Source organism: Nicotiana attenuata, unplaced genomic scaffold (genome assembly GCF_001879085.1).
Source record: "Nicotiana attenuata strain UT unplaced genomic scaffold, NIATTr2, whole genome shotgun sequence".
Taxonomy (NCBI): Eukaryota; Viridiplantae; Streptophyta; class Magnoliopsida; order Solanales; family Solanaceae; genus Nicotiana; species Nicotiana attenuata.
The window spans coordinates 748,454-764,833 of NW_017670394.1; the positions used below are offsets into that span (position 1 = coordinate 748,454).

General features: G+C 40.1%; 1 protein-coding gene across 4 annotated transcripts; it reads right to left on the bottom strand.

Moving 5' to 3' along the window:
• Window positions 1-55: 55 nt before the first annotated feature.
• LOC109238805 (isocitrate dehydrogenase [NAD] regulatory subunit 1, mitochondrial-like) lies at window positions 56-4,373 on the bottom strand. Of its 4 annotated transcripts, XM_019405286.1 has the most exons (5): window positions 3,767-4,373; window positions 3,536-3,699; window positions 2,749-2,988; window positions 2,115-2,193; window positions 56-1,899 (listed from the first exon to the last, which is right to left on the bottom strand). In XM_019405286.1, the coding sequence occupies exons 3-5, from the start codon at window positions 2,884-2,886 to the stop codon at window positions 1,808-1,810; spliced, it is 309 nt and encodes a 102-aa protein (XP_019260831.1). In that variant the 5' UTR covers window positions 2,887-2,988; window positions 3,536-3,699; window positions 3,767-4,373; the 3' UTR covers window positions 56-1,807. The 4 variants fall into 4 exon arrangements, with proteins under 4 accessions (XP_019260831.1, XP_019260830.1, XP_019260832.1 ...); XM_019405285.1 differs by having other exon boundaries at window positions 3,536-4,373; XM_019405288.1 differs by having other exon boundaries at window positions 1,810-1,973; window positions 3,536-4,373.
• Window positions 4,374-16,380: the final 12,007 nt, after the last annotated feature.

Genomic DNA, 16,380 nt, shown 5'->3' on the forward strand with positions numbered 1-16,380 from the left:
TATTCCTAGTGAGCATAACTAACATTATTAAGAAATTGTTGGCGCCTAAAATGGTAATGTCGCTTTCCAGTATTACCAGATTTGGATGCTAATCAGGATTAGGTACTTAAACAGATTGCATTACTTGATCAGAACACGCAATCCTCTATCAGTGGCTTTTCCCAAGTCCCTCCCTGATTTTTTTACATCTCTTCGTCTCCACGTGATTGATTTTTTGTTGAAAATATCAGTGTCAATATCTTAATAGTGGCATCAAAGTTAGAAACGTTTGTAATATATAGTACTGATAGCTACATTTGTCTTGACAATCATATGTCCTAAGACGACATGGGCCATACAATTGAATAATGTTGCCCAATAATATGCAGGTCTTAATACCCATCTACACTGGGGCCCGCAATTGAGCTTCCAAATGCATCATCCTTTAGCCTATACATTTTGGCCAATTTTTTGGAGCTATCTTTGCCAAACTTAATATAAGGCTAAAAATTGCAAATGAGGATAATCTTTTTCCAAAAAATCAATATACTTTAAATAAAAGAAGAATCGTATTTGTTTTGTTATTACATCCACTAAAATGGATATTACTCGAGACATCTGCGAGTTCTCACTACAAACTGGACAATGTAAGGGTTTAAGACTTAAATTAGAATGATATTCATAGATCTCGTTGGGTTCGTTATGAATCTTCTTGACCTTTTCCTTCGTTGCTAGCATAGTAGCAACGAAGACGAAGGTTCATAAATTGCTTAAGCTACTTGTTTGAATGCAAGCTTCTTCAAGGAGTACTAAATGGACATCCAAATACAGTGTATTCATAACAGAAATGTTGATTCAACAAACACTTGGTAGGAGGATTAGCCAACAGCAAGGCCAAATGTGCTTAGCTTGCTTTAATAATTACACTTCTTTCATTCCATATCAACTGCTTTAGGTTGACTTGACATGACTATTCAGACGAGTTAAAAATGTGAATTGTTAGTACTTGTGCAGTGAACATTTGCGCATACATTGACTACTATTTTTAGAGAATAGAATAGTGAAAAAGTTGTACTGAGAAGAAAAGAGAGGATCAAGCATACCTTCTTGCTCCTGTATACATTGTATTGGAACTGTCTTAATATGGGGAAAAAACACTGCATAGATTAACCAAAAAGGGAAGGAAAAAATTCTTTTTGGAACGAAGAGTAGCGAACTTAAAATGCTAGCCTTATTGTTCAAGGTCCAAATAAATGAACTAGAATATAACGCCCAGCTTAGAAAATCCATCTGATATGCTTGTGCAAGTGAAACTAGTTTGTGGAGATTATACCTCAAAGACCTATCTCGAGAGCTTGCGGTGTGGGGTAATACTGGGATGTTGTTGTTGTTGTTACCTGTCTCGAGGGCTTCTAAACTTCACCGGTTGCTATAATCAAATTTTTAATTTTCCTCCTGAGACGAGAATCTTTGTGCTGCACAGAAACGAGTTATACGCAATATTTATTAAGCAGCTACTATAATTATGAAATTCCGATTCATATTGTGATATTTCTATCGAGGAACCGATCACTTTGACCAAATATGACATCTCTGAAGTTAACAGCGACACCAAAAGTACTGAACAACCAAAATCAGCACAAGAATAATGGTGTAGGAGAACATCTGGCGTGAATAAACACTTCATCTTGAACACACGGGGAGATCACTTTCGAAATTCAGTCCAGATTTGCTATTACGGCATCCACAACTTCTTGGGTGGTACTATCTCCGCCAACATCCTTGGTCCTGTATTTACCTTCTGCAATTACATGCTTCACTGCAGTCTCTAGTCAGGATTTGCCTTTTTTTGTTCCACTATCTTCTCATTTCCTGCTGAAGCACCTTGCTCAAAAACGGCATGGTCCGCCCCAACATTACCTGGCACACGAAGTCCAATCTTCATTCATGTAATAAACACATGAATCATCTTAGGCATACTCCAATCGTTAAAGCTGCTCGGAAGATGAATGGCACTTTAAATGACACAAACCAAATTAGCAAGGAGGGAGATGAAAGAGGATATATGCAGAAAACCAACTTTTGAAAAGTATCCAAGTTAACTAGGAAGAAAACTGGCTGCTAATTATACACACCTCCTGACATTACACCTGTGCCTCCAGCAATACCAGCTGCTGTATTTGCCACCAGATTTCCATAGAGATTAGGGGTGACCTGTGACATACAATTTCAAAGCAACATCCACACGGGAAGATAGAGTGACAATGAAATTCAGAAGAAGAATGAAAGGACACAGAGGTAAGCGCACACATGATATAACAGACACACATCATACATGCATATTATCATAACACATGTCGCATATAATATGCGTGCCTCTGTGTGTGTATTCATCTGACCAAACAAATAATTCACGAGTTATTGATTAGACACACCACTGTTACAAACTCCAACAAAATGAAAGCATCATCTCTATTTCTCATGTCAGCAACCTCAAGTTCAAACTTCATCTTTTCAGTTTACTTACCATCACCCATCACCTCTTCCCCACCCTCCATTGTTTGAAAAAGAGAATATAAAGTATTCCTAAAATGTAACCTCGGCAAACTATTACCGTAGCTCATTCAACTACTGTATAAGGAGAGAAAATGCTTCAAATGATGATGAAAGTGAACATAGAGTGAACATCATGCAGCAAGGTAATAATTTCCGTAACCAAAAAGTAATCGTTGATCAAAATTAACTAAGACTAGTGCACTAAATCTTTACCATAACGTCAAATTGCTCTGGCTTCGATACAAGTTGCATGCAGCAGTTATCCACAATGATCTCGTCGTACTTGATACCAGGGTACTTGCTAGCAATCTCGCGACAAGACTCCAGAAACAAACCATCAGCGAGTTTCATGATGTTTGCTTTGTGCACAGCGGTCACTTTCTTGCGATTGTTGAGGTACGCATATTCAAAGGCATATTTTGCAATGCGCTCAGAGCAAAACTTTGTGATCACCTAGCAGTTAGATTATAAAAATAACAATTATAAGACTCAGACTCCCTCCAGGAGAAGCCATTACAAAATTCTTGAAGTTGAAATGGAAGTGCTGAACAGAAAGTATAAAGCAACACGCGAAGCATTCATGCCTCCTAACCAGAGTGGACAAAATCCAAAAAGAAAATGGAACACGGACACATTTCCTAGGGCCAAAAGACCAAGGAAAACAGAACACAGAAGAAATTCCCCAAGCACACACAACAACAAGCACATAGGAATCATTATAAGCATACAAATCAATAAGTTTTTGACTTCCAAAAAATCGAAAATAACTAAAAAAAGACAGCAGGTTATCCCAGCATAGAAATTGCAAATCCAGCTAGAAATACAAGAATCTACAGAAAGAATGTGACATGCAGTCAAAGGATTGAAGATAAGTGTGACCTCAGAAAGCCGAAGAACAGGGCAACATCCAATACAGCGAGAATGCTACTCAAGCTAGAAAGATATATACAATCCACTTTAAAGAGATCTTTTTTCTCTTTCCCTTTCTTTCAAGTAATACCTTGAAGTCAAATTGAAAGGGTAAAAGTGAAGGCCAAACAAGGAATGCAAGTCTGATTCATCTCATCTGATTTTCATCAATATTGCTTCTTGAAACTTGTGGATGGTGTATAAATTCATAGATCTCGGCCCCTCAAACTAATTCCTGCCCAGATGTAGTGCTGACTGCAAATTTATCAGTATTTTGGCCATGTTTCTAATCTTTTAACACTTGAAATCATTTTTAGCTCACCTTTCTCACTTAACCAGCATCACACAGGAAGATGTTGAATATTAAAGCTAGATGCCATGAAGATGTATTAGTACGAGATTTGTCCTATGAATGTGCATACATCAAAGATCTGATAGAATTTCCATGAGAAATTATGAAGTGGAAATTATAAATCTACGGAGGTCCCTATAGATTAGGTCACAAATTACAACTTGCTGACATGTTCTTCCCCCAGTGTTCTTCTATAGGATGGATAAACAATAGTTTGCATAAGTTCTTTTTCTATTTGATTGGTATAGTCTGCACATGTTCTATCAACTATCAAGGTGCTATGTATGAGATGCTAAAACTTTGATGACTATGAAGGGAATCCTGCTAAAGATAAAGAAATAGTCACTAAAGGGCAAATTTCCAAGAACTAAAAAAAAAAATTATGACTACTCTTGCATATACACAACTTTTTTTATCACCTCATTCTTCAACCATGGGTTCAACGTGGCTAGCTGGTATATGTGATCTTCTTATTTTAGACTTATGTTCTTCCTAATAGAATTGGTTCATGAGAGCATCCCTCTTTCACAGTACACACCATCTTGCACCATCTTGTTTATGCGGTTGCTGAGCTATTGTTGCTCCCAAACACACACGCAAGTATACGTGGTCGACAAGTAATATAATGATAAGTTAAGTGTCGAACCCACAGAGACTTGCTTAAACTACTCACTAAATCACTAAAATTGTTATTCAGTCCAGCTAAAATCAAAGTCCGATAATATGATTATATGATACTACGATTCTAAATAATAACTAAATTATCAAGTAACGAGTTGATTGTTGTGTATTCAGTAGAGACAAGTATTCCAGGGTTGTGATCGATTCACCAATCATATTGTGTTCTAATTAACTCTCCCCTTCATATAATTCACTCATGGTTGCTAATTAATCGATAAATGCTCTCATAGCCTTCTCCCGAAGTACTACTCACCTATTCTCAATAAATTAACGCCTATATTCCTATGAAATTAATCTATTAAGAACGCATTAAGATCACGATATTTAATTAAGCACGGTAACTAGGTATATTCCTATGCTAACCACAAATCCGCTCCCCCTAAGGGTTAAGATCATGCTCTCTTCAATTCTTCTCTAATCTAAAGACGGCTTTCCCAAGCATAGCATAGATAGTAAATAGAACCTAACTGCTGGCCAGACAACTAAGCAATTAAACACAGAATTGAAGAAACAACCATATGTTGGTGAATTATAATCAAGGTTAAGTTTATATCAAACAACAATATTCATGGCTAAATCACAACCCCAGAACAATGGGTGTTTAGCCACTCATGATGTAATCAACACAATTGCATAATTGTTGAATCAATTGAAAATACTAGAAAAAGATGAAGAAACTGAGAATTCTCCGCTTCCTCACGATCCCGTGTGTGTTTTTACTCCAAAGTGGCGTCTCTCCCCTTAAAAAATAGGTTTAGTCTTGCTTTTATACGTGTTGGTAGGTCTAGGGCCGAAATACCTGTCCCAGGCGAAATAGGACACATTTCACGTCACCGGCGCCCAGCTCGGCGCCAGGCGCCCTCCATAGAGCCCAAATATTTGTGCATACTGTTTTTGGCGCCACAGGTGGCGCCAGGCGCTGCCTGTGGCGCCCAACTGGCCCTTTTTTCCCGGTTTCGTTCGTTTTGGCTCAAATCTTGCACGTTTCGCCCCGTTCCGTTTGGAATTTGGAAAAACGTAAAATATGAAAGTTGTATCCCTTTGAGTTAGCTTTCCAATTATATATTGTGGAGACCAAATGGAGTTCTGAGAAGAAGATTACATATTAGATTACAAATAGAAAAGAAGAAGATAATTCTAATGGCCCTCAACATTTAGTTGAGTTAAAGTAGTAGTTTATAATTCACCGGACTTGGCTTATCACCGCACCAAAAGTTTTAGATTTACATTTGAATGCTACTGCTTGACATTTAATACCAAAAACGGTAGTCAAAATTGACATATCAAACAAAAATAGATCAAGCCCAAGAATTCTCCTTCAGGATGAGTTGTATTCTTCTTTTTCTTTGGAACTTCTTCTAATGCTCTTCCATTTCTCAAGGTAACCGCATTGACTTGAGCTTTAGGATTGGGCTCAGTATCACTAGGAAGAGCCCCTACTGGTCTGGTATTTTGGGCTCTAGCAAGTTGGCCCACATGGTGCTCCAAATTTCTCAGTGCTGTGGCTTGAGCCTGCTGATCAGCCATTATTTTCTGTTTGAAAGTTTGTTGATCTGCTATTAATTTCTGATTGAAGACTTGCTGATTTGCTATTAATTTCTAATTGAGGGCTTGCTGGTCGGCCATCAATTTCTTCATCATCTCCTCAAGGCTAGCTTGTTGTTCATCCTGAGGTGGTCTGGATTGTTGTTGAGGTGCTTGAGGCCGGTATTGATTCTGATTGCCTTGGTTTCCACCCCAGGAGAAGTTTGGGTGATTCCTCCAGTTGGGGTTGTAAGTGTCCCCCTACTGATTTGTTTGGCCTCGATTTGCATTACCCACAAAATATACAAACTTTGGATTTGTTGGGCATAGATTGCTTATGTGACCCTCTCCACATACTTCACAAAATATTTGAACTTGTTGCACTGGTTGGGCTTGTTGCTTGTTAATGATCATGGTCATCTGATTGACTTGGTTGGTCAGCGTAGAGACCTGTGCTTACAATGCTGAGACAACATCTAATTCGAGAACCCCTGGTGATTTTTGTACCATGTTCCTACCTATCTCTCCTTGCCAATCCGGATTGCTTTTGGAGAATTTGTTCAATAGTGCATAAATTTCATCAAAGCTTTTCTCCAATACTTGACCTCCAGCTGCAGCATCTACTACAATTTTTGTTTGGGGATGGAGCCCTTCTATGAAAGTGTGAACTAACACTTCATTCGTCTGATTGTGATGAGGACAGTCTCTGAGTAGCCCCTTGAACCTTTCCCAAGCTGAGTATAACGGTTCTCCTGCTTTCTGTTTGAAGGCAACTATCTCACTTCTGATCTTTGCAGTTTTGCCTGAAGGAAAAAACCTTGCCAGAAATTTTCTTGCCAAATCATTCAATGATGTAATGGAATTAGCTGGTTCTGCCTTTAGCCATCGCTTAGCCTCGCCCAACAGAGAGAATGGAAAAAGTGTGAGCCTCACATAATCTGGAGTGACACCGTTAGTGATATAAGTATCACTAATCTCCAAGAAGTTCAAAATATGCTGCTGTGGATCCTCGTGTGGAAGACCCATAAGTTGCCCGTTTGCATGAAGTAACTGGATCATGCTCTGTTTCAGCTCAAGTGCTCAGTGATCCTGGGCTTCACTATACTGGAGGTGACATTAGCAATGCTGGGCATCGCCACCTCCTGAACAGCCATGGGTTGCTCCGCTGCCATGTCCACAGGAAATTGAACAAGTGCCTGAATATTATTCGTGTCCCTTGCTTCCCTCAACCTCCTGTGAAATGTTCTCTCAGGTTCAGGATCAAAGCCTTGAAGTCGGTCCTGGCTTCTGACCCTACGCATTCAATCAGAGTTCCTGAGATCTGAGCAACAATCAAGTAACGTTAGACTAGACGAAATAAACAATTAAAGCAAAAACTAGCAAGTAGTTAATCCCCGGCAACGACGCCAAAAAGTTGTTGTTCCCAAACGCACACGCAAATATACGTGGTCGACAAGTAATATAATGATAAGTTGAGTGTCGAACCCACAGAGACTTGTGTAAACTACTCACTAAATCACTAAAATTGTTATTCAATCCAGCTAAAATCAAAGTCCAATAATATGATTATATTATACTACGATTCTAAATACTAACTAAATTATCAAGTAACGAGTTGATTGTTGTGTATTTAGTAGAGACAAGTATTCCAGGGTTGTGATCGATTCACCATTCGTATTGTGTTCTAATTAACTCTCCCTTTCATATAATTCACTCATGATTGCTAATTAATCGATAAATGCTCTCATAGCCTTCTGCCGAAGTACTACTCACCTATTCTCAATAGATTAACGCCTATATTCCTATGAAATCAATCTATTAAGGACGCATTAAGATCACGATATTTAATTAAGCACGGTGACTAGGTATATTCCTATCCTAACCACAAATCCGCTCCCCATAAAGGTTAAGATCATGCTCTCTTCAATTCTCCTCTAATCTAAACACGACTTTCCCAAGCATAGCATAGATAGTAAATAGAACCTAACTGCTGGCCAGACAATTAAGCAATTAAACACAGAATTGAAGAAACAACCATATGTTGGTGAATTATAATCAAGGTTAAGTTAATATCAAACAACAATACTCATGGCTAAATCACAACCCCAGAACAATGGGTGTTTTAGCCACTCATGATGTAATCAAACAATTGTATAATTGTTGAATCAATTGAAAATACTAGAAAAAGATGAAGAAAACTGAGAATTCTCCGCTTCCTAATGATCCCGTGTGTATCTTTCCTCCAAAGTGGCGTCTCCCCTCAAAGTTGTGTTTTTAGGATGTATTTATATGACCTAGGGTTGATGAGGGGCAGAATTCTTCAATCCAACTTCGGATGGGAGAGCTGGAATCCGCGTCTGCCTTCGTGTCTAGACGCGGACCTTCGCGTCTAGACGCGGACTTTGATGCGGATCTAGCTTTTGAGATTGTTCCATTTCACGAAGCGCTCCGTGCCTTTGCTTCGCTTCGCTGTTTTGTGCCTTAAATTTTCTCCTTTTTTGCGTCCGACTTCGTGCCACGCACGAGAATAGACGAGCTCCCACTCCTTTAATTTCTTCTTTTTGTGTCGAATTGTCATCTTTTGATCATTTATCATCCAAAATCGTTCCTACACATAAGAAACACATAATGAGTATATTTCACTTCAAAAATCATGTAATCTCCCGCGACACACACAAGAATTAATATACAAATACATTCAAAAATATGCACTTTTCATCATTTATCAGGACATTTTAAGCTCTTACCATAACGAACTTGTTTTGTGAATTAGTCTTAAGCAGGCTTATTTCTGTTAACACATGCGCACCCTTTCCCTTTCCAGCTTTATTTGGATTTAATTGCTTATTTCTCAAGAATTTACGATTTCCTTTATTGCCCGAAACTGACTTATCTCCTTGTTTTCTTTTTTGTAACTGTCTTTCAATTATTTAAATACTGCATTTATCATTTTTAAACGTGCAAATACTTGACAACATGCTATTTATTGTTGCATAAAACATGTTCAACATCATTCCACTCATGCAAAATTAATCCTATAGCAATGCTTAATGAGTGTTTGCGCTCTTCCTATATATCACCCTTTTAAATTCGGGAAGGCGTATTTGCGGTAAAACTAGTCGATCAGCGGTGCATTCGACGGTTCCGTGCCTTTCCCCCTCAAGTTGTGCGCTTGAGGGTCCCAGTCTAGACCTCTATAGCAACCTTACTCTGATCAATTGTGCACGCATCATGGTCAAACCTAGCCGGGTTAATATGTTGTCCACATAATAACCCTTTAAGAGAAGCCTCGCCCAAAAGTCCATCGGGTTTTCCATAATCCCAACGACGCAACCATAATTGTGTGCATTAATTTTTGGAGAAATAAGTGCCAATATGCTAATCATTGTTGTATAAATAGACGAACCTGGAGGGGGAAAGGGCCTAACCTATATTTTGTTTTGCAGAAAATGAGGCACGAGGTCCCCAGGTTCGGCATGGTCGTTAACATACCCTCACTATTTCTAGATTGGTGGACAGATCTTCCCTCAAGTGACCAAAATCATATGAAATGAGTCTTAGGAAATTTGCCTTCTTTGTTGGATCTTCAGCCAAATAAAATGTTGATCGAGGCTGCCACCATGTTCTGGGACAAAGAAAGGGCTGTGTTCCGCTTTGGAAATATAGAAATGATCCCTCTCTTGGAAGAAATAGGGGGATTTGCTGAGCTACCTTGGGATAGCCCTGGTTTATTGGCACCTAAAAATCGCACCACTAGGGCATTTCTGAAGAAGATGGGGTTAAAGAAGAATGATGACTTGGAGTGCCTGAAAAACTCCTACATACCTTTCGACTTCCTCTATGAACGATACGGTCACAACAGCTCTTACCGTATTTTTGATGATGAATTCTCCATCACCTCCTTGGGTTGGATTCATCGTAGGGTCTTTGTGTTCATTGTGTGTTTCTTGGGCATGCTAGTGTTCACAATCCAAGGGGACAGAATCCACACCAGGCTGGCCATGGTGGCCAAAACTTTGATGGACGGGATCGAGGGGCAGACATATACCATTATCCCTATGATCATTGCAGATATGTACCGGGCCTTGGAACGCTGTCAGAAGGGGTTCAGATTTTTCGAGGGTTGCAATTTGCTGGTGCAAGTTTGGCTGCTAGAACATCTCCAAAAGGGTCAATACCGTCAGGAATTTCCATGAAGGTCGTGGAATGATCACATAGCCTTCCATCATCCCAAGAGAATGACCTATATTCTAGACATGTTTGCTAAACCAGAGGATGCTATAGGATGGGTGCAGTTTTTCAATAATTTGACTGAGGACCAGGTTCAATGGATGTTCGAGTGGTTCCTTACCGACGAGTTCATCATCAGATCCAGGGATGTTCCCCACTTGGTACTGATTAGGTTAAGGGGCATATACCCTTATACTTCCCTCAGGGTTATGAGACAGGCAGGCAGGAGACAGGTCATACTGCGAGTCGCTAAAATAAGTCACTTCATAGCCGATTTTCAGGGTGACGCCATCCCATATAAGAATGAAGCACAACACATGTGGCACTTGAAGATTATCGTGGAAAAGGATACCATCGAGCCGGATCGATATCATGCGGGTCATACATACTTCTACCCCTCATGGTTGGATGGTAACATAGCAGGGATCTTCGAGCCAAGGGTTGGTCCAGGAAACAGGGTCATAGACGAAGTTGCCGAAGCACAGGTGAAATATAACAAATTGCGCAAAAGAATTCGCGAGTCTGAAACTGAGCAAATGGAGTAGCATAAGGTCGACATGGAAATTATCAATGAGTGGAAAGAGAGGGCTATTAAATCCAGTGAAAGGCTGGAATATTTGGAGTACAGTCTGACGGAATTGGAAGGGAAAATAAGAAAGAGAGTCACCGATTGCCAGAACGCTGAGGGAAATGAAGGAGGACATTTGGCAAGGGCATTCTTACTGCTGAACCTGCACGAACTGGGGGAATTGATCGACAAGAGCATCCAGTCTGGAAAGGTTCCTTCTGGGACCAAATAGATTAGGTTTACTTGCTTTCTAAATGTAATAAGGCCAAGTGCCATTAGTGAAATTATCTTATTTAGAATCGTTTTGGGTTGTCTATTTATTTTTTACATTAATGAAATGAGACAATTATTGGCACTAAATTTCTCCAAATCTATTTGTCGCTAGGCCTACCTCGGGCACAACGGGGCTCCCAAATTAGGACGCGAATTTACAATCCCGCAATATGTGTTTAAATATTGCAAACTTTTCAGAATTGTTACTGACTTGGCTACCTTTTGTTTTTCTTTCTTTCTTTTGATTATTCCCATTCCTTAAAGGTTGGTTCGTGCATACTGGCATCATCAGCTTATCACACAAGATCCAGGGGCCCTCCACCTTATCCTCCTCCTAGTCCACCAAAAGGCAAGGAAAAAGCAAAAATGGAAGATTTGAACGGCACCAAAAAGGAAAACAGCACACAGGTTGGACATGCAGAAACTTCTGATGGTCGGGGTACTCAGGCCCCAAATGATGCAGTTTCACGGCTCGAACAGAAAATACTTGAACTCCAAGGTGAGCTTCATCATGTCCGGAATGTGGCAAACCTATCCTTCTCACTTAGCATCCCAGACATCAGTCATCCAAACACTCAGAACCCCGCACCACCTCAAAACACACCCAACAAGCTCCCACAAAATCCTCCCGTACCTCACCATTATACAACACAACAAAATCAAACTATCCCACCACAGTACCAGCCAAACACCTACCATACTCCACAAAATACTCCACCAGTCATTCCTGAACCTCAGAATTCCACCAATGATCACCACTATACTCAAACTCCAGGTCACTAAAACAACCCTATATATGTGGAGACCCTACCTTACTCCACTCAACCCATTTCCTTGATCACGCCCAACTATGCCTTATAAAAGACAAAGCGGTCGTTGTAAATATAATCTGATTTTTCAAGTCCGAGGTCGAATCGTCAGGGAACTAACCTATTTATTACAACTATTCGTGATACTAATACAAGTTCAACCAATTTCCAGATGCAAGATTTTTATCAATAAACATGGAGATTTATTTAACTAATATAAAAGTATATTAAAATTACAATATTCTAAATTAAAGATAAATCAATGGTAAAAAGATCTAGGGTATTGATTTCCCCAATTGCTAGCTTAATTCTTAACTCTTTTGCTATAATCTCGCCGTGATACTCTATGAGAATTATGAGCTATGGGTTACCGCAATTATCTCTCGATCAACTACGATAATTTAGTAGAGCATTCTCTCGAACTACTCTAGCTGATAATTTATGCAGCTCGAAATTATCCCACAAAAGTTTCGTTATCTCTAACCCCACTTTTAAATTCAAGTAATGAATCTCTTCAATTACCCAAAAGTGGTGTTGTTCAACAACAATCTAACCTATATTCTTTCTCAAGCAACACAAGGTACTTAGACACGATTAATCAAGAGCCCATTCAATTAATCACCATACAAAGCATAGCTGAACAATCATATAATAAACCCGGCTCGATTGCAACGAAATTGAGTCAAAACTTCATCTAACAATTGGTTCCATCAACCCTAGATTAAATGTTTAGCTACTCATAGTAAAGCAAGATAAAACCATAAAATTATTCATAATTCACAAATAATGATAACAAGAAGAAGATTGAAAAACTCTAATGGTGTCTTGATCTTCTCACACTTGTTCTTGCCTCCAATTTAGTCTAAAAACCAGCTTAACCTTGACTTGGGCGAGTTTGTTGAGTTTATATAGGGTTAGGATAAGTTTTCCACGATTTACACTTTGGCCCTTAAACTTCTTGGCTGTCTCCAGATCCACCGCGGTCGCGGCACGACCGCGGCATTTCGCAAACATTCTGTTTTTCACCTTCTTTCACCGCATTCCAGCCACGATCCCACGGCGGTCGTGGTGAGCTGTTGCCCTATTTTTTCTTCACCTTTTCTTGCTCGTTTTCATCCGGGCTCTTCTCGATTGGCCTTGTATCTACATATTTGACCCCAAAATACTCTATATTTTTCTCCTGACTCGAGGTAGTTCCTGCAAAGCATAAAAACCTCAATTAGACCATTTTGTTATCATTTAGCACTTAAAACATCAATAAAGTATGGTTACCTTAGGGCATAAATAGCATCTACACCATCTAATATAGGCTACTATCAACACCCCACACTTAAATCGTTGCTAGTCCTCTAGCAACAAAACCACACTCTATAGGCCTAATCGTCATTGGGTCACTTCCCTACTCCTTATACCAAGAATAATTCACATGGATAGACTACCTTAGTGTAACCTCCTAACCTCAAGAGTGGACTCTCTTTCTAGCCACGTAATGTCCCTAACCGGCTTTCATACATTCAGTCAAAGGTCCAGACTTACCTTTCCTTCATGAAGCATGTGCCTACTCACCACAAAAGAGACTTGTGTCATGTCATTATTATTCACACACTGAGGAATTCAAACACGTAAGATTTCACTCACCCTCAGAAATAAATTCTTATGACACAAACAACGCACCATAGGCTTGCCCGTAGTGTAATACTCGACTAATCGAGCCCATTTGCTCTAGAATCAAGTAGGACTTTATTTAATTGTAATGTTGGCTGCGGGACAGGTAGGATACATATGGGTATAGGGACTACACCTCCCTGCACTTCAATACACTTTCCACTTTTAAGCCCATACCTTATCAAACCTTCATTCCACCTTTACATCATTAAGCTAAACCCCCTACTTCTTTAAGCACACTTTCTCTTTTGAAGACCACCACCATTTTGAGACTTATTCTTGTAAAAATTATTCAGCTCAGTTTCTTCTTTCTCTTTTTTTTTTGGTGGTTTCTAATATTGTTTAACACACAGTGCACCCCTTTTGTTTTTAAGTCTTTTTGGTTCCACTCAAAAGCCCAACCAACCACCCCACACTTTAACTCTTCCATATTCATTACAATTCAAGTGCTTCTAAGAGGTGATAGGGTTCAAAGAGATTGGTACTTCAAAACTTGGTAAGGCTTGTAATGTGGTTGCCAAGGAAACAGGATTACAAGCTCAAAGGGGTTAACTAGGATATATACACTCCGGTGGGTAAAAACATATATAGATAGGTTCAACAAGGAAATGCCTATATCATTTTCTAGACCAATTAAGACTACCATTTCGCTTTGTACACAAACAGGGCGAGTTCTAGGCATTGAGTGTTAGCATAGAATACACAAAGCCTCACTCACACATGGCACATGACTCAATTCGGTTAGGACCATCCGACACTCTGCTCAAAGTGTTTAAGCCAACTCAAGAACACACAATTTAATGCTTTATTGCTAGAGTCAACTAATGAGCATACGTGTCACACTAAAGCAATCTCTATTCAAGGTGCCATGGAGTGAAGGGATCCTATTCTAATATTTTCTCGCCCAAAAGTTCCTAAACTACAAAAGAAAAACTAACTACACCCGGTTCAAATGGAAACCCTTGGAAAAGATCCATGGTTTAAAGAAAAACCAAGGGGGAGTTGATACACTACCTAACAGAAGAAAATCTTTTTTTTTGTTCGACTTAAGTCTCTCAAGAGACCCGTCGAGAGGTGTCCGTCTTCGGGCCACGTCGAATTTAATTAAAAACAACCAAAAACACCAAACAACAACAACACCAAACAAATATATACAATTGTACAATAACAACCATCTCCACACCCCACACATGAAGATTTGGCATGTCCCCATGTCAAAGAATTTAAAGCAGAGTAAGGTAAGGGGACTTCCCTGGTGCTCAATCCTGATCAGAGACGACGCCGGGATCGAGGTGACACGCTCGTCCTAGCGCCCTGAGCCAGCCCATGATCTTTTTCTCTGACTTAGCATTTTGAGTAGCCAAATTGTCAACTCTAGTACTCAAGTCAGTGACCGAAGTGCGTAAGCCAGCCATTTCTTGCTCCAGGTCTATCATGCGAGTAATCCGGTGGGCCTGTGATGGGCTTGCCTCATCAGCACTCTGCTCTGGTGGGGCGGCATCATGCATAGTTCCCTCATCATTATCATCGGTATCATCATCAGCATCAACCACCACAACCGGCTCTTTCCCAACTGTGATTTTGCTAGCCCTGAATGGGGCTTTCAATGGCAACTTCCCATCTACTATGGGATTTTCAGAAACCCGTGAAGCACGACACAGATTGGTGACCAGGGAGGGGAAGTAGAACCCTTAGAGTACTTCCGGGGAGCGAATGAACATCTCTTCTTGGATGAGCCAGGTCACATCAAAATCGTATTGGCTCATGAAAAAATAAATCGCTGCAGCTCTTGGCCCATTAACATCGGTGGTGTTGCTGGACGGCAGCAGACGGCTGTTGATGATCGTCAGCCAACACTTTGCTTCCCAATTGAGAGATTGAGAGTTCAGGGTAATTCTCCGCTTTATCCATATTGGATCCCGATTAGCCACACAGATTGTTTCAAGAATTGGTTGCCATCTGGCATATTGAGAGGGTTGACAACCTCGGTAATAATATGTCTTTCCAGTGAACACCGGCAACCTGTACACTCGATGGATGGCCTCAAGAGATGCATCCACCGGTGTCTAGCGTACCGTGACAACCCTCTCAACATGTTATGAGCAATTTGCATAGAATTCCCTTACCAGTAGCATATTGCCCTCCTCCGGTTCATCAAAGAAGATGTCCAGATGATGCCTCCTCAATTCTTCATAGATACGCGGGCATTCAATTTGCAAGGCATGCCTGTCAATGTGTACTTCTGGCAATAGCTTTTTGGACGCCTTTGCATTAAACTTATCTTGAGCTGCTTTGGAAACAAACCGAGAGCGGTCAAACTGGTCCGCACTAGCCTGACCCCGAGCTCTGGATGACCCTCCTGGTCCACTAGTGGAGGAACCTGTGGCACGTCTCTTCCTTGACTGGTGCATTGTACCTGACAAAACAGATGCTACTATTAGTGAGGGTTTGAGTTGTGTGAACCCTGGGTGGTTACTCAGACTTCACCACCACCATGGTCGCATTAGCCATTGCATCTCCATTGGGAAAATTTCACAAACACCTTGTGAGCATGGTCTATAATTGAACACACCTAACCCATAGAAGCATAAATTCACCCCCACATCAACCATTCTCACTTTACAATTCCACTCCACCACACTTAACTTTACACAACAATACCAAACTCGTCTCTACAACATATTTACACATTAACCACTAAAAAGAAGAAAAGAAAATCAAAAGGCTAACTTTAAATACTACAAGAATTAAAGCATTAACTTGCAAAATAGAAAAGTACAAGAACAGAGATGGAAAGCTTGACATACCTGATTCGTGTAGAAGGTGAGAGTAAT

Bases quoted from the DNA above. Each gene is read 5' to 3' on its own strand.
- LOC109238805 (XM_019405286.1), bottom strand. From the start codon at position 2,886: ATGAAACTCGCTGATGGTTTGTTTCTGGAGTCTTGTCGCGAGATTGCT. The intron at 2,194-2,748 runs GTAAAGATTTAG...TGTATGTCACAG, and splicing joins CAGAGCAATTTGACGTTATG to GTCACCCCTAATCTCTATGG. The intron at 1,900-2,114 runs GTGTGTATAATT...TTCGTGTGCCAG, and splicing joins CACAGGTGTAATGTCAGGAG to GTAATGTTGGGGCGGACCAT.